The sequence below is a fragment of the Monodelphis domestica genome, chromosome 5 (assembly GCF_027887165.1).
Source record: "Monodelphis domestica isolate mMonDom1 chromosome 5, mMonDom1.pri, whole genome shotgun sequence".
NCBI lineage: Eukaryota > Metazoa > Chordata > Mammalia > Didelphimorphia > Didelphidae > Monodelphis > Monodelphis domestica.
This window is the reverse complement of record NC_077231.1, coordinates 272,603,712-272,629,796: the sequence shown is the minus strand read 5'-3', so window position 1 is coordinate 272,629,796 and position 26,085 is coordinate 272,603,712. Positions and strand designations below refer to the sequence as shown.

The window sequence follows — 26,085 nt, the reverse complement described above, 5'->3', positions numbered from 1 at the left end:
TAATTCTAAAGTTTAAGATGATGTAGGTTCTAGTCCTATCTCTGACTGTGTGACCACTGTTAAAGACATGTAATCTTTCAGTGTTCCAGGGCAACTCTCTGAGAGTACAAGTTGTAGGCCAATTATACATTAGCAAGAGGTTCCATACAATAATGAAAACTTATATGAAGCAAATAAAATTTTAAATTTCATTTTCATTTAACTGGTCAGAACTTTGAAGATTTTGCAATACTTTCCTTTTCTTTGGGAAGATATAAGGTATAAATCCTATCCTAGCTTAGCCTTTAAATTTTCCCCATAGACTTCTAAACAATGACAGTGCCAGTTTAAACCTTGGGTTTAAAATAAAAAATCATTTGTTAAATAAGAAAGGATCACAAGTAATCAATCTAAGTATCCAAGTAGAGGGTAAACAAATAACATATGTATTTAATATAATTTTCTGTTCTTTTTAACTTAGTTTTTATTTTTTTTAAGACGCCTACCTTCTATCTTAGAATCAATGTTATGTGTTGGTTCTAAGGCAGAAGAGCAGTAAGGACTATGCAATAAGGTTAAATGCATTGCCCGGGATATTAACCCAGGAAATGTTTGGGGCCAGATTTGAACCCAGTAGTTCCCTTCTCCAGATCTGACTTTCTATTTATTCCCTGATCCACTTAGATGCCTCTGGTTCAATCATTCTTATAAATTCACTTGCCACTAACAAAAAAATGTCAAAATGACTTAATATCTGCTATATCCCATAAATCTCTATTCTATTGCAAAACCTGAGATAGTTTTTTTTTATATTTTTAAATCATCTAATTAACATCTAATTCATAAAGAAGAGATAGTAACAATCTTTGATCTTGAGGATCCTGAGTTACATGATGGAATTATCAGTTGCACCATACTATTTCTCATAATACCAATTCTTTCTTTCCATTCCTTCCTTTTTTCTTTCCTTCCATCTTTCAAATTAGATAACATAAAATACTTTGCAACCCTTAAATCCTATAGATTTATTCTATATTATCATTTTCTTTCTTTCCTTTTTCCCTTCTTTTTTCCTTCATCACTTAATTTCCCCCTACCTTACTTCCTAACTTCTTCATTTTCTTCTTTCTCCACTTCCTCCCTTCCTTCCCAAGTCTCCTCCTTACATTTCCCCCCTTCTATACTTCCTTAAATCTGCCAGTAGTACCAACAGGTATTACTTGGACCTTTGAGTATCACTAAATAGCAACAACATTGACAATTTCTAATATTGAGGGTCTCAGGATACAGGATTCCATAAGGAGGGAATAACCAAACAAGCAATTCTTAGCATCTGGCAAACATTGTAGACATAAAAATTCATGGGAGTTCCTTGTCAATCTTTAAACCCCTGAACTTCTTCATGTGTAAATTGTGGTGTTGGTATGCCATCCTGGTTGCCTCTGAGCATCTTAAATTCCCAAAGTACCATGACTAATTCCTGGAGACATAATGATCAAGAGAATCTCAAGGGAATTATAAAGAATGGAGTCCAGTCATGTAGAAATAGGACTTAAGGATAACTAGTGCACTTGTGAATTCATAAATTTGTAAATGTTGTATTCCAGGAAACCAATGAAAAGCAGCCCTGATATCCTCTGGCAGCAGTTAAAGTTTTGATCCATTCTACCCCTTTGTTAACATTCAGCTACTTTTAAAAAATAAATTCACATTAAAAATGTTTACATTATTCCTGCAAAATACCTAACCAAAATGAAAACTCCTGGGAGCTCTGTTTATGCAAGGCAAGCAATCCTACAGTCAATTCACTGTCAAGCTGACTCAGAGTTCCCGAATTTAAGCAGCACAATTTTTGAGGCTGGCTCATCCTTACTTAGATATGCATGTAAGAAAGAGTCATAAAAATGGCACATGCTCCCTATTTCCAGTTATCACTAATTATCCAAAGTATTATAAAGAGGAAAATATCACATCCTAAATCCACATTCTTGGATCTATCTAGCACCTTTGGATGTATTGTCACCTTCCATCAAATAGGGAAATAAAGACACAAGTAGGCCATCTACTGAAAACAATGATTACTGACAAGAGGAGATCCTATTTGTAGGCAGACAAAAGCACTAGAAGCAAAAAATAAAATATGGAAGATAATGAAGAACTGATCAAAAAATGTTTTTAAGAATGCAAGTTCCATTTGGGCATTATATTAAAGAAAAATGAACAAGAACTACAAGTCTGACTTTTAATAATATTGTGTAATAATAATAGCTAATATTTATTCAGGGCTTACTATGTATCAGGCTCTGTGTTAAGCACTTTACAATTATTATCTCACATGACCCTCACAACAACCCTTGGAGACAGGGACTATTATTATCCCTATTGTACAGATGACTAAACTGAGGTAGGAAGAGATCAAATGGCTTGGCCAGGGACACACAGCTAGTAAGGCTTGGTTGGAGGATGAAGAGAATGGTGGAAAATATGAACTAATATGCAATTAATAATTAATGGAGCCCATAAGATCAGGGAGTTGCAATAATATGACCATCTAGGTTTTTTTATTTTTTATTTTTCCAGGTATCCAAAAATTAATGCTTACATGTTTCAAGCATGCAAATACACATTTAACAAGCATTTTTCAGTTGAACTGTTTGTTGAAATGAATTAAAAGCAAATGAGAAATAAAAATACATTAGCACAAGTTATTTCAGGCCAGATGAAAGGAAAACTCCTGATGTGTCAGAATGCCTTGTTTTGTCTGTGGGTTTGAAGATCTGAATGTCTTTAGATTTTGTGACAAAAATGCTTCAAAAGCATAGAAAGCATCTATAACCTTGATCTTGGACGACTGGTGTTTTGCCATAATGTAAATTTTTTAAAAAGCAACGAGACTTCCCTCAGTCAAGTGCACTTGGTATGAACATCACAAACAAGACCTTGTGCCATTTTAAATTTCTAAGTATAGCCTAATAAACATTCTTGAGAAACCTGAGTCCATACAACTGTGAACTTAAGAAACTACATATAGTATGGCCTTGCACTCAGGAACACAGTTGAATTCTGACCAAAACCTGCCTCTGCAGAACTACTTTTTTTTTTCAAAAAGAAGAAATATAGCTGCATTGATCACATTTTGCAGATAAAAATGAAGCAAGTTATACAGTTGCTTTGAATGCATAATTAATGAATATTATGCTGTAGTCTGTTCCTGGAAACTTTTTGTGATGTTCAGAAATAACATATTGCTAATGTCTCAACTATCAGTAATGGACCTGGTCCCGCCAGCTGAGAAGGAATAGAAGGTTCAAGCCCTCTTTCTGACATAATACTGACTGTGCATCCCTGGGAAAGTAGCTTAGCCTCTCATTGCCCCAGACAATTCTTGAAAATTGCACATTGAAAAACAGTTATTGATCACCACCAGAAACATGAGCTATGGTAATAGGAGTTCAATATACCAGTGAAATCAGAAGTCTGAACCAAAATTTATTGGAGGAGTAAAATACCTGGCATATGGTAGGTGCTTAGTAAACATTGATTGATTGATTGATTAATCGACTGATTAAAGGAACTCTAATCAAAGGAAAGAGTTCCTTCTAGTTTCCGGAGAGTGACAATCCCTTCCACCAAAACAGATGAAAACCTCTCCTTAATTGAATAAATTACATTTTGAGGTGTTGTGCCTAGGTCAGGGATGGAGTCAAGATGGTGGAGTGAGAGGAAATATTTCTGCTTAGCTTATCAAACATAACTCATTCAGGTGATGCCTCTCTTTGGACTTACCAAGGCTGGTCTTTGAACGGACATCCATTCCACCCAATAGACTGTACCAGATATCTTTTCAAACCTTATAATATCTGCTATGTTCTATTGGCATCACCTTCAAAAACCTAGAATCACGCCCCTGTGCCACTTAAGTTTATCGAATAATATAATGTCAAACACACTTCTGAAAGTATGGTAAATTCTTTCAGGCACCATTTAGCCCATTCATGCAATATCATAAATATATAAATAGTACTCTGAAAACATTAATGAAGTTTTCCATTACATAGTAACTACATTTCTGTAAATCTTTACAAGTATATTAATTTAGATATATTCACAGCCATTCATTAGTGAAACCAACTATAAACAATTAGATTCCATTACTGTGTTCAGTAAAAATTACTCATTTTTATGATTGGTGATTATTACATTAATCATGTGGGCTTAGAGAGAGGAATTCAGGAATACAAATTTCATTGCTAAATGGAAAGGAAGTTGTTAAAAACAACTATAGGCTTATGAGAATCATGTACTCAAGCACAAGTCAGTCAAAAATTATAGCTATATTCATACCATAAAGCTGTTATCACTAAAATTATTTTTAAAATGTGATGTCATGGGCAGTATAAAGAGCAGCACATACCTTTGCTAAACTGGTAGTCTGCTCACACATAAATAAGAGGAACTCCAAAATGGAAGGCATGCTGTTCCTTTTTCTGTTTTTTTTTAACCCCTTACCTTCCATCTTAGAATCAATACTGTGTGTTGGTTCCAAAGCAGAAGAGTGGCAAGGGCAAAGCAAGGGGGGTAAAGTGACTTGCCCAGGGTCACACAGTTAGGAAGTATCTGAGTTAGAATTTAACCCAGGGTTTCCAGTCTCTAAACCTGGTTCTCAATCCACTGAGCCACCTAGCTGTCCCTTTTAACTTCCTTTTTCCAAGAATGGGAAGCTTGAAACCACTGAGTATATTCAACTTGTATTGACTCTGTATGGATTGTGTATAAAAACCTCTTATTGAACAGCCTATCCCCTTCCATTTGAACATGTTTCTTGAGTACAGGGTCTGCCTTCATTTTTACTTTGTGTGCACTGGGATTATAGCTTAATTACTGTCAACTAATGCTAGTTACTAGGAAATGTCAATAAAGACAAAAGTCACGGAGAAAACATTTTAAAATCTTTTATGTTAATAGTTTTCAAATGTCTCCAGTCATACTTTTGTTTCTGATATGGAATAATAATTTATATTTACTAAAACTTAACCACTTTTTTGTGGTTTGACATTCAGTGACATACTTTAATTTGGGAGAGAAATCCAGCAGGGCAGTCCATAGAATGTGTGGTTTCACGAGATTTTAGAACATTTTGGAAAATGCAATTGAATTTGTAGTTTAAAAAACTACCTATTTGGTTAAGTATAGATACAGATACTGAGAAAGAGATTTGTTGTTACAGATATAGAGATATATGCATATATAGAGATATCCATATACTTTTTTTCTGGATGAATAAGGCAAGTTAAACATAATTCTCATTAAACTAAAAGCACATTAATATATTCATTTGCATTTCCAGAAATAATCTCTCACACTTTTATAGAACCTAAAAGTTTATAAAGCATTTTCAGATGAAGAATATTTTTAGTTTCTCTCTTGCAAATGTATGCTTTCCCAAACTTGCTTTTAATTTAAGAAATAATGAACCCCTAGAACATTGTAGTCTTAAGTAATGATAGTTCAGATCTTTCAAATTCTAACAATTTATGAATCTTTGACCTTTAGAAGACTGAGAAACTCTGCTCTAACATAGTTATTGGAAAGAAAGGATCAGGGAGGAAGAGATCCAAATCAGTGGAATTAAACTTGGAAGAGACCTCAGAGATGCTCTAATCCAACACCATTTTACTAAGGAGAAAACTTCCTTCCTATACCAGAACAGAATAAGGACTTGGAACTGTGATTTCATTGATATAGGGAAGAACCAGATAGAAAAATCTCCTCTACCAATCTCTTACCATACCAGAAAGATTTTGTTTCATTTTGAAGTTACCTGAAGTTGACTGCCATAAGAACATTTCTATTAATGTTTAAAATGAAACTTTCTGAATAATAAGGAAAAGTGGTATTGTTTGTTTTTTGAAGGGAAAGAGGTACAAAAGTAAAATATAGATATTGAAAAAAAGATTTGTCGATATAGAAATAGGTAAATAAATAGATATTCTGGATGAATAATGTTAGTTAAAAATAATTCTCATATGATTTTTATGTTAGGTCATGAAAATCAATCAAAACAGAGGAGAAAATAACATATTAGGGTAAAAAATACAATTTTAATTACAGTTGGTTCAAGATGATTTTGAGCTTCTTAACACATAAAGACATAACAGTAGTAAAAATATTTATTATTGTGATCCTTTAGAATATCTGAGACTGCCTAGCAAAGTGGATAGAGAAACAAAAGTAGATGGAGAACTGTCCTGAATCAGAAGAAAAGGGTTCAAAGTCTATTGCTGTCCGACATATTGCCACACTTTGTGACCCTGGAAGTCACTTAGCCTCTTGAGGGTCTTGGCATCTCTCTAAAACTCCAAGCCACAGAATAGTGATCATCTAAATTGGTATAGAAGGAGTTTTTCACTGGAGTTTCCTAGATCAGTGAAATCAAATGTTTGGACCTTTTAAAAAATCTTACTACCATACATTAGTAAATTTTTAAAAGAATCAAAATGGGTGGAAACAAATGGAAATTTTGCAAAAGCAAACAGTATTTTCTTGGTGTACACATCACTTCAATCATACACCTCTGGAAAAGTTCCTGTAACTGTTCAATATACAAAATGCTTCTTAAGCATTATTCTTGATGAGCTATCAATTGATGGATCTCATTGCATTAGAAACAAATTCAATATAGTTTTTGCTTGAAGGTTTACGTGAATCTTCAGTTACAAAGATTGCATTAGATAAAAGAGGATCTCCTGCATTGCCATATGAATAGTCAGTGCAATCTTTATAAACATATCAAACATTTACATCACTATTTGTATTTAGCACATTTAACCCATGGCTCTAAATAAATTTCCAAGCCATGGCTTCCCATATTAATGGAATTATAGTAGCCTAACTAAAAAAATAAACTATTAAAATATTTCCAAATCAACGTGTCAGGACGATTGTACCTAGGCATTCTTTCTTAACAGGAGGTATACCTTTTTAGGAAGTTGGAGGATGGGCACCCTCCTTGGTATGCGCAAATGAGAGAGAGCTGGAAATGAAACAGTAGGAGGTGGAAAGGGTTGGTTGTTTTGTTTTGTCTTTATTTCCCCCTCCTTAATCCAATTTGCTTTTGATGACTACAGAGAAGGTTCAAAGTCTTCTGGAGTAAAAAACTCGCCCTAGTTTTGTCCCATTACAGCGCTATTCTCACTCACAAATAGAAATATATTTGTTTATTCTGTCTTTTTTTTTAATCGGGCAATAAAGTGACCATCTGTCTTTCCCTGAACTGGCCGAATCAGTGCCCGAGCTCGGGAGCATCCTGCAGGCACTTGAACTTGAGATGAGCCGAGCCCTTCCTGCCCGCCCGGCCTGGCCAGGCCACCCATTCTGCAGGGAGCATCCGACATGACTAGCATTTGGATGGATGGAGGCCGCCAGTGTTAGGGAAGGCACCTTGTCTCCGGGGCAACAGAAACCTGATCAGGGTGGCAGCTTCTGGGCTGCTGCAAGGGGAGTCGGAGAAACCAACCAGACCTACCCCTCCCCCGCCCCCTACTCCACCAGGCACACCTCCGTGGGTAGCCCTGCGCTCACCTGCCTGCCGCCGGCGCCGCCGCCAGCCGGGGCGCCCCGAATCCGAGTGGTGAGCACGTCATGGCGAGTTTGGTCCTCGCCGCCGGAGCGGTAGATGAGCCGGAGGGGCACAGTGTTCTCTCTCTCTAGAAAGCGGTTTTCGTTCCTTCTCTCCAGCTCCGTCAACAAGGCGTCTCCTCCAGGGTGGGAGAAGTGGAGGGGGCGAGAGGAGCCGGGAAGGAGAGGAAACGAAAATCATCACACTATCCCAACTACTTGGTAGTGCCCTTCCCACGATGCTGTCCCCTATCCCTCCAGAGACCCCCTCTGGCGAGAGACCCCAGCCCAAAAGCGCTCGGACTGCCCCACGTATTCTCCCAACCCTCCCGGGGGGAAGCCCAGATCCAAGAGCCCTCGGACTCCCGGGTATTCCCCCAAACCTCCAGAGGGACCGACCCGGCCCTAGAGTCCTGGTCCCGCGAACCCTAGGGAGGGCTTTCGGGCTCGGGGCCCAAAGGCAGGGCATCCCCTTTCCTCATCTTTCCCAGGATGCAGAAAGAAAGAAAAAAAAGAAGGAAAAACAACCCTTCTCTGGAGGCTTTCGCACCACACGCCACACAAACACGCACCCACCCCGTCCCTTTTGGCTTCGCTCCTCTACACCCGCAGAAAAACAATTGCTCTCAGACATCCGGGGAATGGGATTCCCTCTTGCCAGCGCATCCCTGCAATCTGCCAGTGAGCGAGTGGCCTGTGTGCGTCGCGGAGCTCCCTCCATCCCGCAGTCATGAACGCTGAGGAACTTACCTGGCAGCCTGCACAGAGCCAGCGGGAAGATGCCCGAGATGCCCAGCAACAGCCAGGGGAGCAGAGCCGCAGCCTCCGCAGCCTCCGCAGCCCTCATGGCTCTCTCTGCCCTTCAGCCTGCCCCAGCCAGAGATGATGCTCAAGGCGAGATGCTCATGGTGGAGACTCGGGCATCCAGCCCCGGGCGGGCGCTCCCTCTCCTCCTCTCTCTCCTCACTAACCTCTCCTTTCCTCTCTCCTCCCCTCACCTCTCCTCTTCTCTCCTCTCCGCAGCTGACAAACGGGTTCTGTCTCTCCTCGCTCTCCTTCTCTTGCCTCCCGCCCTAGCCCGAAGCACCGGGCTCTGCCTGTCTGCCTGCGGATGACGGCCGAGCCCAGTGCTGCTGCGGCACCTCCTAGAGCTGCAGCCTCTCCGGCCGCCTTAGTGCTGCATTGTGCTGTAGCGGGGTCCGCTGGCGGAGAGCAGCAACGTCTGCTGCATTGGGCAGGTTTTGCTGGAGCCGGAGTGAATGCAAGCGCCTCCCACCCCTTTGCCTCGCTAAGCCTCGTCCCGGGTTAGGACTGCTCAGTGGGGAGAGTGAGCGAGTGCCCTGTGGAATCGCCCACCGCGGCTCTAGAGGGGGAGACACTGAGGAGAGTAAGCTGGGAAATGTAGTCCCGAGTTCGGTTAATCTATTTTCCTCTGTGTCAGTCTCTCGGAGAGCTACAGCAGTGACAATTGCAGAGGGACAGAAAATTGCGGAGAGAAAATCAGCCTGACTCAGGAGGTGGAATTCAGCAGTATCACTGACATAGAAAAGACTTCCTTCCAAAAAGTTTACAAACGTTCTGGATTATGTGGATTAGAAATGAGAAATAGCTAGATATTCCAAAGGGAGAAGGAAGATTCTGCAAACTATAGGCCAATGAGCTTGATGAGAATTCCTGGCAAAGTTCTAGAGAATATTATTGAAAGGTGGTTTGTGAATACTTAGGAATGGAAGCTATGAAAGCTTAACCGGAAGGCAACGTGGTTAACATTCCCCTTCCAAATCTTATGCATCATATTTATATATATATATATATATATATATATATATATATATATATATATATTGTATTTTCCCAGTCATTCCTTTCTCACTAACCTGGAAGCTTCTTGAGGTCAGGGGTATTTTTTTTTTTAATCCTCACCTTCTGACTGAGAATCAATACTGTGCCTTGGTTCCAAAGCAGAAGATTGGTAAAGACTAAGCAATGGAGTTAAGTGAGTTGTCCATAGTCACACAGCTAGGAAGTGTCTGACATTATATTTGAACCCAAGACCTCCTTAACCTCCAGATCTGGCTGTACAAAGTTGCTCTGGCTACTCAATGTTTATTGATTTTTTTTGTTGTTAACATTGTTCATTAGAGCTTTCTTTCTTTCTTTCTTTCTTTCTTTCTTTCTTTCTTTCTTTCTTTCTTTCTTTCTTTCTTTCTTTCTTTCTTTCTTTCTTTCTTTCTTTCTTTCTTTCTTTCTTTCTTTCTTTCTTTCTTTCTTTCTTTCTTTCTTTCTTTCTTCCTTCCTTCCTTCCTTCCTTCCTTCCTTTCTTCCTTCCTTTCTTTCTTTCTTTCTTTCTATCTTGCTTTCTTTTTTCATATCTCTTAGATAGGTCATTTCAAAAAGTCTGTTAGAAGGGTGGTAATGCAATTTTGTTGATATATTAAATAGGCTGGCCAATTGTTCTCAAATAATGTTGATTTAAGGATTAATGCCAGCCCAGAGAGAATTCTCTTATTGGAGAGCTATGGAATCATCTACTTTGTGTCTGATCAAGAGTTACATCAATACTTTAAATCACAGAGATGGCATGCTTCTTAAAGTTACAAATGATGTAAAACTAGGAGGGATAGTTAAAACTTTTTTTTTGTCAAAACATAATTTTGAATCTAGTTATATACCTGTGGGTTATTTTCTCTGAGAAAAGGTAAGTTCCTTAAGGGCGAGGTCTGTTTCACTTTTGTCTTAGTACCCCAAATGCCTAGGAAAGAGTAGAAGTTTAATAGGAGAGACAGAATTTATGAATACCTAGAAAGACCAAGCAAAAAAAAAAACATCAATCCACCCTCCTGGTCTTCCTAGTAATTAATCACCCAATAAGTTATTCATTAAAAAAATTAATTAAATATATTAACAAATGCTTGTTTATTGGTTAGTTTGATAATAAAATCAGTATTCAAAAAGATCTTGACTGCCATCATCTACTTTATTTCCTTCATGAGATTTTTTATTACATGTGTGATATATGTCATATTATGACATGAGCAATAAGTAAATATGCATTGCTTGAAAACACTGGTATAACCTATATCAGACTATTTATTTCCCTTCTGGGGAAGGGAATGGGGGAGGGACGGAGAAATCTAAATGCTAAAATGTCAGAAAACAATTGTCAAAAATTGTTTCTACTTGTAACAGAAAAAAAAAATTAATTAAAAAATTTTTAAAAGATCGTGACAGTCTGCAACCATGGATGGGACAAAAACCCAACAAGAGATGAGGTCTAATTCCCATAAATGTGAAGTCCTGTTCTTAGTGAGTGTTTTTTTAATCAAACACTTTAAATTCAGTAGAGACATGGCTAAAATACATAATTTTTGGCTAGATAGCAATTTAAGAGGAAAAACTTTTTAATGGATGCAAACTTGATAGAAGTCGGTACAGTTTCCAAAAAAGGCATGGAAGTATTCTCTTTTGTTTTTTACATTGCCTTCATTTACAAATATTCTCCCCTTCCTCTAGGCAGAGATCTAGCCCTTGTAATGAAGTTTTCTTGTGGGTCCTCAAACTCTGAAAAAAAGGGGAGGGATGTGCTTTTTCTTCTGTCTTCTTCAGGGCCAAACTCAATCATTATAATGCATAATATGACTTTTGGTAACAATGTAATTGTGGGCAGCTAGGTAGGGAAGTGCATAGGGAGTCCAGCCTCAAGTCACAGAAAGACTCATCTTCCTGAGCTCAAAACTGGTCTCAGATATGTCCCAGTGTGTGACCCTGGGCAAGTCACTTCACCCTATTCTCAGTTTCCTCATCTATAAAATGAGCTAGAGAAGGAAATGGAAACTACTCCAATATCTTAGCCAAGAAAACCCCAAATGGTGTTACAAAGAATCAGACACTATGAAATGCCATTTTTCATTCCTGTTTGTTTCAAGGGCTGCACAAGAAGCGGTAAAGTGCTACAGTCTGTATGTTTCTGATTTTTTTCCCTTGCAAGATATTGGAGAGTCTAGAAGTTGCTAGAGCGAACCCCAAATTTGGAAGGGGTAACTTTAACCTGTCTTCCTCTTTAAGTTCATAAGGATCTCTTGCCCATAATTTTTCTCATAAAACGCCATTCCATTTTTACCCATGCCCCGATCCCTCTTGGGCAGGTGCATTTGTCTGAGTTAGATGAAAAATGAGGCTTGCTTGGCCAGCCACTCAATGATTACTAGTATATTGATGGACATTTAATTCAAAACATCTCCCTGTATCCTTGTTTGCATATGGGATTGAAAACGGGGTGTTAAAATATTTCATTTTAAGATATTTACCTAGAAATATTTCCACATCACTTGGTAAAAACATTTAAAATCTACACATACAAAAATAGCTAAGTGGAAGAGGTGTTTTCTAATTTCTAATTGGAAAATGCGCAGGCCTTCATGAGTTTTCAAATAAACATTCCATCAGCACAGATGTGACAAAATTGTATTTCTAAATAAATTTTATTTAGTGTTAAATTGGATGGCACACAATCTTAAATCTAGTTGAAAAGCCATGTGCATGTTTCCTGGATATAAGACAATGCTAAGAAATTATAATGATTTATATTCTCTTCATCTCTATAACACAAATTTTGAGAAAAATAGACATAGTTTCCCTTTGTTTCTCCCTTGAAAGATTGTTTTCATCTGCAGTAGGCTTCATTCTGAAGGCTTGTGTACAGAGAATAGGAGGGGCATAGGCTCTTCCCGAGGAAGACTATAGATATATGATAGATGCAGATGGATAGATGAAGGGGGTGAAAGGGGATGGAAAGAGAAAGGGAGGGAGGGAGAGAGGAAGGGAGGAAGAGAGGAAGGGAGGGAAGGGGAGAGAGAGAGAGAGAGAGAGAGAGAGAGAGAGAGAGAGAGAGAGAGAGAGAGAGAGAGAGAGAGAGAGAGAGAGAGAGAGAGAGAGAGATGAAAGATGGTGTTCAACTAGTGAAACTGATTCAGGAAAAATTTAATAAGAATTTCATTTGGATAGATCAAAGGACTTTTGATCCAGAACCCCATATGTACTTTTACAAGAAGGATTGTCTTGCCTGAGTGATACACAAAATTTGGGTGTGGCATGCAAGGTGATGATAACCTTTTGGTTGCAGATGGAGCAGATAGAGGGGGAGCAGAAAGTACAAAGTGGAGTGGCTTAATGATTTTTTGGAAAAGGGGCACTGCTGGCAAAAGAGAAGAATGCATCAGCAAAATGATGAGGGGGCGGGGGGGGGGGGTGAATCTGCTCCACCAGCATATTCCAAGTGAACTAAATCTCTGAGAAGCCTTAAAGGGCAGAATATTGGGGTTACAGAAATCAGCTTCACATGGATAGAGCATTTATTAAGCACCCACAATGTGTAGAGCATATTAATAAAAGCCAGTTAGACTGTCCTTGCCCCAAGGAGCTCACATTCTAAGCAAGAAAAGCAACATATAAAAAAAGAGCTGGAAAGAATGAGGAGAGGGGAGTGCATAGGGATATATCTATCAGACCAGGGTCTAGATCCAGGCAAGCTAAGGGGAAGATTTACCAATCAAAACACAGCTTATTTCCAGGAGCTGGAGTCTAAGGTTCTAAAGGAAAAGAGGTAGAAATGGTAGCTTGAGAAAATCCTTACCACTCTTGGAAATCAATGAATCAGCTATGTGCCTGCAATTGTACCAAACACTAAGGGTTTAAAAAACAAAACAAATTGTTTAAAAAAAAAAACAAACAAAAAATTGTGCCTCAAGGAGTTTATACTCTAATGGGGAGACAACATGTACATAAACAGACACATACAGAATATTTTCAGAATAAATGGAAGGAACTGGGGAAGCTGGGAAAGGTTGTTAACAGAATGTGGTATTTGAGCTATCTTGAAGGAAACCAGGAATACAGAGAGAAGAATTGAAGGAGGAAATTCTGGGCATGAGCAATAGCCAGTTTGAAAACATGGAGATGGGGCACCAAGTTCCTTGTGTGAAGCATGGGACTAGACCACTATGGCTGGATCATAGACTGATTAGAGAGTAGTGATGGCTACTAAGACTAAAAAGATAGGAAGGAGCCAAGTTGGGAAGGTCTTTAAAGACACTTTTAATCAGAGGTAATAGAGGGCCCCTGGAGTTTGCTGAATGTGTATATGGGGGATGGGGTGACATGATCAGACCTATACTTTAGGAAAATAACTTTAAAGCTATGTGGAAGATTGTTTGGAATGGGTAAATACTTGAAATAGGGAGAGCAATTAGGAGGTTATTATCTCAATAGTCTGAGAGAGCAGGAGAGGACCTGAACTAGGATTTGACTCATGTGAGGGGAGAGGAGGCAACATAAAGAAATATACTGTAGAGGACAGATGTTAAGATTTGATAATGATTAAATATATGGGGTGATGATAATGAGGAGTCCTGTATATCTAGGAGAATGGTGGTACCCTCTGTAGTAATGGGAGAGTTCAGAGGAGGGATGGGTTTAGGGGGCATGGGAGTGGGGGAATAAATATTATTATAGACATGTTGAGTTTGATAGATTTATGAGACATCCACTCAGAATTGTCTAATAGGCAGTTGGAGATAAAGATCTGAACTCAGGAAAGATCTAAGACCATATAGATATGGGAATAATCAATAGAGATAGTTAAACCCATAAGAATTGATATTGTAAAGAGAAAGGAGTAAAGGATTCTAGTCACTGTCAATGTGGCTGCCCAGAATCCCTTGAAAATATTCTTCTTTCCCATCTCATTCCAAAGGATCGAAAGTTAGAAGAGTCATCAGATACCACCTAGTGTGATTTCCCATCTTTTTACATGTGAGAAAATTAGAACTCAGAGAACAATTTTGTCCAAGGCCACATTCACTGAGAAGCAGGACAAGGATTTATACTCATGTCTGACTCTAAATCCAGTTCCATTTCCATGATGCTACATTTCCCTGAAGTGAGAATAAATGTTATTACCTTAATAAGAAACAATGGATAAGTTTATCAATTCAGCATAACTGTTCTAAGCCTCCAATTTGTGGTTGAATTGTTCTCAATTGTTTTTCCATAAGTTGTTTTTCAAATAGGATAAGCAAGCCCTTGAATATTGTGATGTAATAAATAAACAACATAAGGGTGTTCTTAAATAGCTGATGAATATCTATGGACCCTCTGACAGAATCTATCACTGATAGATAGATAGATAGATAGATAGATAGATAGATAGATAGATAGATAGATAGACAGACAGACAGACAGACAGACAGACAGACAGACAGACAGACAGACAGACAGACAGATAGATAGATAGATAGATAGATAGATAGATAGATAGATAGATAGATAGATAGATAGATATTATAAATAATTTTATCAATAGCTTATGTAATGAACTACTAATTAAATTATATGGTAAACAATTTAGGAACACCCACAACTAGAAGTATAAGAAATCTATTACCAGGTGTCTAGAATCATGAGTAGGATTAGCTTCTGTGCTTAGCCCCCTACTAACTCTCCGGCAGGCACTGTTCTAGACTGTGTGAACACAGACACAAAAGAAAGACAAGGAGAGTTTATAGTCCACTTTGGCACACAGGGTCAAATGCCAGAGAAGAATCACAGAAGATAAGAACAGAACATTTTTAAATGAACCTTTTATGGAATGACTGTAGTCCTACAAATATTAGAGAAAGTAAATTAAGTATTATGGGTGGGGTTTAGCTTTGGATGGTAAAGATATATTTCAAAGATGTTTCTTCTTCTCTAACTGCTTTTCTTTAGGTTCTTTCTATGTTACAAACATCTGACCAAGAATTATGCAAACAAATGTTCAAAAGTTATTTTATTTAAATAAATTGGTCATTGAGAATATCAGTTTCCCTACACAAACAAGCTGGCACTTTAGGAAACCATTTGTGAACAAGACATATACTAAGTGTGTATCTCTCATTTGTTGCCTTCTAAAGGAAAGAAAGAACATGTTTAATGTCATCTATGAACTCTCCAATGAACATCTCCTCACCCCATTTCCCCAAATCTTTCAGCCATTGCCTGAGGAAGGCTGTTCTTCCTGGAAGTCAGTTTCTTGGGGCAGCTCTCTTTTACCTTTGACCTGCCTTCAGTTCCCTGTCCATCATTAAGACGACTTCCAAATCTATCTGTCATTGGGCTTATTCCTTGCCTTCTTGACAAGGCTTTCTGAGGAAGGGGAAGTATCTTACACATTCTGTGCCTTACACAGAGGGATTTTGTGCTTAAATATATATATCTATACATATATATATATATGTATATATGGTAAGTTAATTCACTTGGGATAAAAAGAGAAGGGATTAATTAGAAAAAAATTTTTTTATTAAATTGGTTTGGTATGAAAGATAAAGAAATAATGAACATATAGATCCCACAACTTGTTTAGCCTTTCCCCAATTGATAGACAACCCCTCATTTTCCAATTCTTTGTTACTACAAAGAGAGCTACAATATTTGTACAAATAGATTCTTTCTCTTTTCTTTTTTTTGGGGGGATCTCTTTGGGATATAGACATGGTGGTGGTATTGTTGAGTCAAAGGGTATACACAATCTAAGAGCCCTTTGGGCAGGGATAAGTCCATATTGCTTTCCAGAATGCCTGTATATGAATATATATATATACATATAAGTAAAAATAACTATATAAATATGTGTAAATATGTATATGAATATCTATATACATGTGTGTGTACACAAATACACATATGTGTATAGTTAAATAGATATAGATTAACAAAAGTGATAGATAAATCATCAGATAGAAATGAACAGTCCTCAAAAGAAGAATTGCCTAGGGTCACATAGCTAGTAAATGTTTAAGGTTGGATTTGAATTCAAGACTCCCTGACTGGATACAGTACTCTATCCACTGTGCCATTAGCTGCACCTAAGAGTAAATATTGACCAATTCCTACCCTCCCTCCCCCCACCAATAAGAAAAATTATATTATTTGAACATATTGGAGAAAGCCCCCAGAATACTTGGTTTCCTTAATGTTGAAAAGTAAAATGTATACCAAGAAAGTTTAATTTCAAATATCCTATCTTCATATTCCTTGATATCTCTGCAGCATTTAATGTTATAGATCACCTATAACCCACCTTATCCTTTACTGATACTCTGATCTCTTCTTGACTTTCATTATACCATCCTTTGTTCAAACCTCTCTAACTGTGCCTTTAGTTTCTTGTCCTGATTCCACATTTTCCTATTTTCCTCTTCCCTCCTTATACTCTCTATATCCCTTGGTGATCGAATCTGCTTCAATGGTTTCAATTATTATCTTCTCTATATAGATAATTCCTCAATCTATGTTTTCACTCTAACGTCTCCTTAGAATTTCAGTCTCTTATTTATTTTTAGTTTACTTTTTCACATTTCCATACATTCACACCTTAAATTCAATATTTCTAAAACTGAATTCACCTTTCTTTCTCATGGTTTATTTTTTAAAAATAATTTATTTTTCCCAATTACATGTAAAAACAATTCTTAACATTCATTAAAAATTTTTTTAGTTCCAAATTCTTTTCCTCCTTCCCATTCTCCCTCTCTCTTTTATATCCTCCCTCCTCCCAGAGACAGTGAGCAATCGAATGTAGATTTTACATATGCAATTATGTGAAACATTTAGCATATTAGTCATTTTTGTGGAAGAGATCTCAAAGAAACCAAAAATGGAGAAAGAAAGTAAAATATAGTGTTTCAGACAGCATTCAGACTCCTTCAGTTCTTTCTGAGGGCAGATGATGTTTTTCATGGTGTCTCTGGGATTATCTTGGATCTCTGCAATGCTAAGAATAACTAGGTCATTCATGGTTCATAAAAAAAATATTGCTGTCACTGTGTACACTGTTCTTTTCACTTTACTTTGCATCAGTTCATATAAGTCTTTCCAGATTTTTCTGAAATCATCCTGCTTGTCATTTATTATAGTACAATAGCATTCCATGAGAATCGCCCACCACAACATGTTCAGTCATTCCCAGTTGCTGGGCATCCCCTCAATTTCTAATTCTTTGACACCACAAAAAGAGCTTCAATAAATGCTTTTGTAAAAACAGGTCCCTTTCCCTTTCTGTATCTCTTTGGGGTACAGACCAAATAGTGGTATAAAGGTATGTACAACTTTAGAGTCCTTTGCGCATAGCTCCATATTGCTTCCCAGAATGGTTGGATCAGACCATAACTCCACTAAGTGCAATAGTCTCATAGCCTATGTTAATGGAAACATGATCTTCAGTCACCCAAGCCTGTGACATTGAAGACAACTTAAACTCTTTCTCTCCTTCACCCACATATTCAATCAGTTGCCAGGCTTCAACTTTCACAAGCTCTCTCCAGTGCTGGTACTCGTCTCTATTTCCACTAAAGCCACCTTACTTTAGACATTCAACTCTCCTCTCCTAGACTAGTTAAGGTCTCCTAACTTCTCTCCATCTACTTATCCAACCCCTCCACTCTATATTCCTGCCCAAATAATTTTTCTAATACACTGTCACAATGATGTTACTCTGCTCTTTTTAAAAAAGTGGTTTAACATAGCCTACCAAATGAAGATTAACTCTGACCCTGGTATTGGAAATCTTTTATGATATGTGGACACTTTTCTTGGGTACCATTTCATTTCATATGGGGACTGGACTATTGGCGGCTCAGTCACTTCTGACTCTCAAATTCTATAATTCTACATTCCTTCCAAACTGAACTACTCTGTTTCCCAATTCTAATCCAGATGTCTCTGATTTGTGCTAGCTTTTATGTTTGAAATAATCATAATGATGATGATGATGATGATGACAGCTTGCATTTATCTGGTACTTTAAGGTTTACAAGGAATTTTACAAATATTAACTCATTTTATCCCCACAGCAATGCTGGGAGGTAGATGCTATTATTGTACCCACTTTTCAGTTAAGTAAACTAAAGCTGTGAGAGGTTAAGTGTCCTGATAAATAGGTTCTGTGCTAGGAGGAATATCTGTCACAGATCCCCATTAGGTGGGCCAGGAAAGATCTCTTCCTTAAAACTGATGGAGTCTGAATGCAAATGAGAGCATATTTTTTTTTAAAAAAGCTTTATTTTATTGTCCTTTTTGTCTGTATTTTCTTTCACAACATGGCTAATATGGAAATGTTTTACATGACTGCACATGTGTAATCTATATCAAATTAATTGCTTTCTGAAGGAGGGGAGAAGGGAAGAGAGAGGGAGAGAATATAGAAATAAAAAAATTAAAAGAAATGTTAAAAGCTGTTTCTAACATGTAACATGAAGCATAAAAATTTTTCCTTTTTTAACTTCTATTATTCTTTTTTCCAATTACATGTAGATATACTCTTTAACAATCATTTTCTGACATTTCATACTTAAATCCTCTCCCTTCTTCCTCTCTTCCCTCCCTGAGATGGTAAATAATCTGATAGAAGTTATACCAATATTGTCATACAATACATATTTTCATATTCCTCATGTCATAAAAGAAGACAAATATATTAAATACAAGAAAAAACTCATGAAAGAAATAAAATGAAAATGGCACGTTTCCATTTGCATTCAGATGCCAGCAGTTCCTTCTATGGCTATGGATAGCATTTTGCATTGAGTCCCTTGTCTGGAAAATCTGCTGGGGTCTTGGAACCTCTAAAACAAAGGCATGAGAATGTTCAGTTGAAGTAACAGACAAATTTTATTGAGGAAGGAAAAAAAGGGACATACGTGCCACAACACCCTCAGCATTTACTGGGAGATCCCAAAATATAGTTTCAAAAGGACTAGAGGAGGGGAATGGGTGGTCTGCAAGCATGACTGATGTGATGACTTCTTGGCACACAAACAGGATGTCCTTAGGGGCTTCAAGAAACAGGATGTCTTTGGATTCCTGGGTGCAGAAGTTGGTTCAATGGCCCTTCAGATTAGATAAAAATTGGTTTGGGCTGGGTCTGCAGAGAGTCAACTCAGCAGCTCACTCAGGGCTTAGTTGCAAAGGATCACTGTTATGTCAAGCAGAAGCCTGACTCAGAGGGTGTCCTGATTGGCTAGTTTTGAATTAAAGCCACCTCCTTTGATTTTAGAACCTGGAAAATGAGGCAATTCAAAGAAGATAGAATATTATAAAGCCCTAAAGTCCAAAGTAGATAGCTGAACATTATAGCAGGTAAGTCAACAGTAATTGTAAGACTATTGTAATAAAATGACTGCAGCAAAAGGGATAATACAGAAAAAACATTCCAGTGTGGTACATGTTTTCCCAGGCATGCCATCAGCAACCTTGACTTATAAAGCCAACTGGGAAAAATGCCAAATTATTGCAACAAGGTGTTACTGGTATCTCCAATGTGGCCAGGACCACAGATTCTGTTGCTGTTTCCCAACCTCAGGGTTGAAGAAAGGGAAAACTGGTTTACATACTTGATTACTTTTATAAACAAATAATTATGGCTCTCTAAGCTTCAGTGAAGGTTGTTGAAATCCTCCTCTTGAGTGGCCCTTGGAAAGCATCATCAACGAAGCAGTTCTAATGGTAGATTCAAGTCATACTCATGATGGCAGACAGCTCTGCAAAGTTGTTATGGACCACAGTTCGGATTCTTTTCTTGGAAACTAATGGGCCACTTTGGGTATTAATTGAGGCTACAAAGGATGGAAATGGGAAAGAAGCTAAAGGGTATGCTCAAGTTTTCTGTGAACATGCTAACACATTGATTGAGGCTTTTAAATTAGCCTATTCTATTTCAAAAAGTGAAGAAGGTATGGAGCTGGTTCTCATGTTAGGGAAGCCCTCTGACCCCAGGTTATCAATGTTGCATTGGCTTTGGCTGCAAAACAACAAAATTGGGGCAGCTAGGAGGCTCATTGGATATAGAGAGTCAGGCCTGGAGAAAAAGACCAACTTGGTCATTTATAGTAGCTCTTTTTTTGTGGTGGCAAAGAATTGGAAATTGGGAAATGACTGAGAAAATTGTGGTATATGATGGTGATATAATACTATTATGTTATAAGAAATAATGAGAAGGATGATTTCAGAAAAAGCTGGAAAGACCTACATGAACTGATGCAGAGTGTAGGAAGCAGAACCAGGAGAACATTGTACATAGTAACAGCAATATTGTATGATGATCAACTGTCAAAAGATTTGGTTACTCTCAGCAATACAATGATCCAAGACACTTCTGAAGGACTTGTGACAAAGAGTGCTATCCACCTCCAGAGGAAGAACAGTGGGAGTCAGGATGTATATCAAAGCATACTATTTTTCACTTTAGTTTATTTGGGTTTTTATTTTGAGGTTTTGGTTTTATATGAGTCGTCTCTTAAAACAAAGACCAATATATAAGTATGTTTTGCATGATAATACACGTATGACCCAGATCAAATTTCTTACCATCTCTGGGAGGGGGGAGGGAAGAGACAGAGGAAGACAATTTGGATCTTATAATCTTATAATTTTGGAAAACATATGTTGAAATTTGTTATGTGTAACTTTGTAAACAATATTTTTTAAAAAAGAACAATGGGAAAAAACAAGTCCAGATTCTAACAGATGCTCTTAATGACATAACTTCCATTGATGATTATCTGGCAGTCTCAGAGAATCACATTTTGGAAGATATAAAAACTTTGTAATTGTTCTCAAAGAAAAAGTTACTGATGGTCTAGACTACACTGTTGATGCCATTAGGAATTGGACAGGCAACTTCATAGGTGTCCCTTTAGAGACAGATAGCTATGAACCTCTTGCCTATATTTAAAAGATTCTTGATGTCACCAGGCTGTTTTCTGATACATTTATGTCACATTTTACTGAATAAGTGGAAAGTTGCTATGAAGATGGTAGTTCTGATTTTGCTGAACCAATGAATTAAAATGAGTTCATTAATGCTTCACAGTTGGTTTATGGTGACATTTTGGGCATCAGAAAAGCTGTGTTGCTGAAAAGAACTTCTGAAGAGTTGACTGATTTTGACTTTGAGACTAAAGATTTGGATATTAGAAGTATAACAAACATCTAGTCTAAAGATGAACAAATTGTTATTGGTCAAAATGTGTGCAATGCAACATTATGGCTCAGCTTCCCCAAGAACAGAAAGCTTTCAAGAAGAGAAAAGTAAACTGGATGCTGAAGTATTCACAAATGGGATGATGGTGGCAATGATATTGTTATTGTCCTGGGTAAACAGAAACGCATGATCATGATTTCACCAGAAGTAAAGGACCACTTAAAAATATCAGATGTAATTCGAGCAGCTAAGAAAATTGCTGAGGCAGGATCAGGGATGGATAAGTTGGGAAGAACATTGCTGGCCATTGTCTCAAGTTGGTCTGCATTGCTCCATACTTAGCAGAGATTCAGAACTTAAGCAGGAAGCTGGTCATCTCTGGGAGGGATAGTGCAATGTCTCCAATCCAGATGGCCAGGGACCTGATGAATGCTGTGAAGATCTTTTATGTTACCTCCACCAAGTACCAAAAATGATAGAGAATGCATTCTCTCAACTTTCCTGCTATATCTTGGAAGATGAGAAAAGTCCTTCATAAGAAAGAGAAGCAGGACAAAATCCAAGCAAAAATCAAGTGGGCATCTCAGAAGAATCTTGTGAAAGACCTAAGTGAATTAAGGCTATGGACTAAATATTTAGAGTGACCTCTGTTGCTCCCACTACCACTATTTTCTTCAAATGAACTCTCCTTCAAATGGCTTTAGTGAACCATAGACATTTCCTGTCCATTTAAACATATTTACTTATTTTAATGTTGATGTTAGGTGCTGTAGGAATGTAGATTTCTTTTTAGGTTGACTAGATGAAACTAATCTGAAAAGAAGCTTCTATTTCAGTCCAAGATGCTTTTAGATTTTAGAAGCATTACTTTTTTTGAAAAAATAAATTTAAATAAAAACAAAGTTTAACATTATTATATCATGATGTTTCTGTTTTAACGATTGAAACTTTACAATGTAATTGAAAAATATTTGTGTTCTCATCTGTGAACATAAAGGTGGGAACAATTATTTTTAGTATTCAGGAGGGTACAATTTTCTTTCTTTTTTCTTTTCATTTTTTCTATATTACTCCTCTATACAATTTTTAATAATCATTTTCTGACATTTTGCAATCTATGTTCCATCCCTTCCTTCCACTCTCTTCCCTCCTCCCCAGCATAGAAGGCAATGTTATATAGGTTGTACATGTGCTATCATACAATATATATACATACATACATACATACATATATATATATATATTTCCATGTTTGTCATGTTGTGAAAGAAGACACATCCATCTTACTTACACCAGAGAAAATCTATGGAGGAAATAAAGTGAAGAATGGCATGCTTCAATCTGTGCTCTGACTCTTGCCCTTTCCTTCTATGAAGGTGGATAACCCTTTTTTTGTCCTGAATCTCTTGGAGCTGTCCTGGGTCCTTAAATTGTTGATGACAGTTAAGTCATTCCCATTTAATCATTATACACTGTACAACATTTTCCTGGTTCTGTTCACTTCACATTACATCACTTCCCAGAAGCCTTTCCAAGTTTTTCTGTGATCTTGTTTGTTATTTCTTATAGCACACAATAGTATTCCATTACAATCACCTACCACAACTTGTTCAGTCATTCCCCAGTTGATGGACAAGGGTACAACTTTCTGCCTCAAAGCTTTTGTATTTGAAAGTGAACACTTTGGTGCATTTTACTGTGGAGAAGGCTGTCTTCAAAGAAACTGCTTTGGGCAGACAGACTTACTAAATTAAAAAGTGATCAGAAGCACCGAGGCTTGTCCGTTTGGATGTCTTGGGGAACAGAGTATTTGCCATGGTTGAGAGTAGCCCTAATGTAAGGGATTTCATGTATGTCTGCAAAATGACAGCCTAGAAGAAATTCAATAAAACAATGCATCATGAAGAAAAGTGATTACTCTCTTTAGGACATAAGCTCAGGATTTTAATGCTTGGTTACAAATTACTAATGTACTTTGCTGCAGGACATTAATAAAATTGCTCTTTCAAAAAAAAAAAAGACTTAATTGGCTCAAGGGACTGAAGACGCAGACAGCAGCCAACACTTCCTGATTATCTAAGCACAAAAAAAGCCACTGAAAAGTTCCGCATGGGCCTGATGCCTGGTACTCAACTCTGAACAGGGTAGCTGTGCTCAGCTGAATCAATGTGATGTTCTTGCTAAATATCCTTGGTCAGATTCTTCTTCTGATAGAGCTAAGCCAATGTCTTGTTAACTACCAGATCCTCTAAATATTTCATTTTGTTCCAACACTGAACTTGACATTCCAGACCAGCCTGGCTTAACCCTGACCTAGAACAGATTCTCTCATTTATCTGTTTAATTTCTTCCAGCTGAGACCAAACTCAGGTGTTGTCTTCTTTGTCCTCCATCTAAAAGTCACCATTCTATTCTTAAACAGCAAGAGATCTCCTTTCCTCCTGGGCAGCTAGGTGTTTTAGGGAATAGAGAGCCAGACTCTGAGGTGGGAAGACTCCTCTTCCCAAGTTCAAATCTAGGTTTAGACAGATATTAGCTGTGTGATCCTGGGAAAGTCATTTAACCCTGTTTGCCTCAGTTTCCTCATCTGTAAACTGAACTGAAGAAGGAAATGAGAAACCACTCCAGTATCTGTGCCAAGAAAACCCCTAAATGGGGTCATGAAGAGTCAAATACTACTGAACTATAAACAACTTTTCCTTTTATCATATTCTATATTGCACCGTGCTTATTTTTATTTACATTGTATTTCCTCCTAGTCAAATTGTAAGTTCCTTGAGGGTAGAATTGCTGTGCTATTCATCTCATTTGTATTACTGACTTTTGGTGGAGATACCCACTGCAGAAATGCCAGGGACCTGCTTCTGGGTCAGAAAGGCACTTTCCTGACCTCAATTAACTTTGAGAAATGGTCAAAAGAAATTACTCATTTCTAGTTTCTACTTACTATTTGCAAGAAGCAAAAATTTCAAAAGAAAAAAATTAACTCTTTTCTACCTGCTCCTCATCCTACAAGGCACTATCCATATGGTAAAACATTGTTAATCAAGAAGGGTCATCCTAGTGTTACTAAAATGTGATTGTAATACATGTAGATTTCATAAAACTTAAAGGATTTCCCCAACTCCTGCTAAACGAATCAATGTTCATACCTGCTAATTGATTTTTATTTTGAATTTAAATACCAAATAAAATGGGCATTTCCATGCACATAGTAAAACAAGAGAATTGACTATGAAACAGTAGACTTTAAAGGATGCATGTTTTTCTTGGTAATTATACACTAAATTCAACCTGAGCTTTCAAAATTGTCTGCCTGTCTATGCCCTTCTCTTTTTGGTATTAAACAATAAAGCCTCAATGAAGCTTTCTTTTGCTTTTACCTTCCTTCCTGTCTTTCTATCTTCTCTTCTTATCATCTCCAATTTAACTCCCACCCCAAGTCTATTCCCCACTTCCTCACAATTAGAAAGAGAACCTTTTGCAACAAATATAGATGAGGAAAAAATATTTCACATTGGAAGTATCAGAAAATGCATGTCTTGCTCCGTATCTTATATCCATCACTTTTCTGTGAAGTGTCAAAGGCAGCTTCATTTACATCAATCATTTAGAATTATAGTTGATCATTTCATTGATCAGCCCCTAAGTCTTTTGATGTTTTTTTTCTTTATAATGTTGTTAGTGTATACATTATCCTCCTGGTTCTGATTACTTCACTCTTCATTAATTCATACAAGTCTTCGTAGGTTTCTCTGAAGCCATCCATTTGGTCATTTTTCAGGACGAGGCAATACTGTTACATTCATATAATTTGTTTAGCTGCTCCCCAACATGAATATGAAGCAGAATATCAGGTTTAATTTCCATTTCTCTATTAGATTGGGATTTTCATAGAATTGTTGCCAGGATTTCTTCCCTTGGAAACTGCCTGTTCATGTTTTATTTAATGGGGAAAAGCTATTTATAAATTTGAATCAGTCCCTTACATATCTTGGATATAAGATATTTATCAGAGGAGCTTGCTGAAAGTTACCTCTTTTCTTTCTTTCCCTCCTGGCAGGTTTTTTTAATTTAATTTCCCAAAATCCAGCATGATACAGGACCACATCAATCCTGAAGTTCATATCATAGCAAGTACCCCTTTCCCATCTCTTTTCAAGTCTTTTTATGGATTCCATTAGATTGTAAGTTTCTTGAGGGCAGGGACTGTCTTTTTTTAAGTAGCTTAATTTTAACTGGACTGGTTTTGTTTGTGCAAAAACATCCATACTTATATATAATCAAAATTAAATTGTACAGGTTATCTATTCTGATTCTTTTTATTCGTTTTTGGGGTCATTAACATCTCTCATAGAATGGAAGAGTGATTTCTTCCTTGCTCCTTCACCACCTTTGATATTGAAGATACTTCCATTTGGAGGGTATTTTGTTTGCATCTAATTTCTGCTATACTGCTTCTAAGTTTTCCC

The 26,085-nt window shown here is 37.4% G+C and overlaps 1 protein-coding gene and 1 pseudogene across 7 annotated transcripts in view; one reads left to right on the top strand and one right to left on the bottom strand.

The window, feature by feature from the left end:
- The window catches only part of ADAM22 (ADAM metallopeptidase domain 22), a 265,124-nt gene extending 256,187 nt beyond the window's left edge, over positions 1–8,937 (bottom strand). For 3 of the 7 annotated variants that reach the window (XM_056800169.1, XM_056800168.1, XM_007504972.2), the window contains exons 1-2: positions 8,347–8,924; positions 7,561–7,736 (exon numbers count right to left, since the gene is read on the bottom strand). In XM_056800169.1, the coding sequence (XP_056656147.1) occupies positions 7,561–7,736; positions 8,347–8,443 (273 nt within the window). In that variant the 5' untranslated portion in view covers positions 8,444–8,924. Of the gene's footprint in view, positions 1–7,560; positions 7,737–8,346 lie in introns of all 7 variants that reach the window. The other 4 variants (XM_007504970.2, XM_007504971.2, XM_007504974.2 and 1 more) reach the window with 2 other exon arrangements.
- Positions 8,938–20,133: 11,196 nt separating this feature from the next.
- LOC100619147 (catenin alpha-1-like) lies at positions 20,134–22,089 on the top strand (annotated as a pseudogene).
- The last annotated feature ends 3,996 nt before the right edge of the window (positions 22,090–26,085 follow it).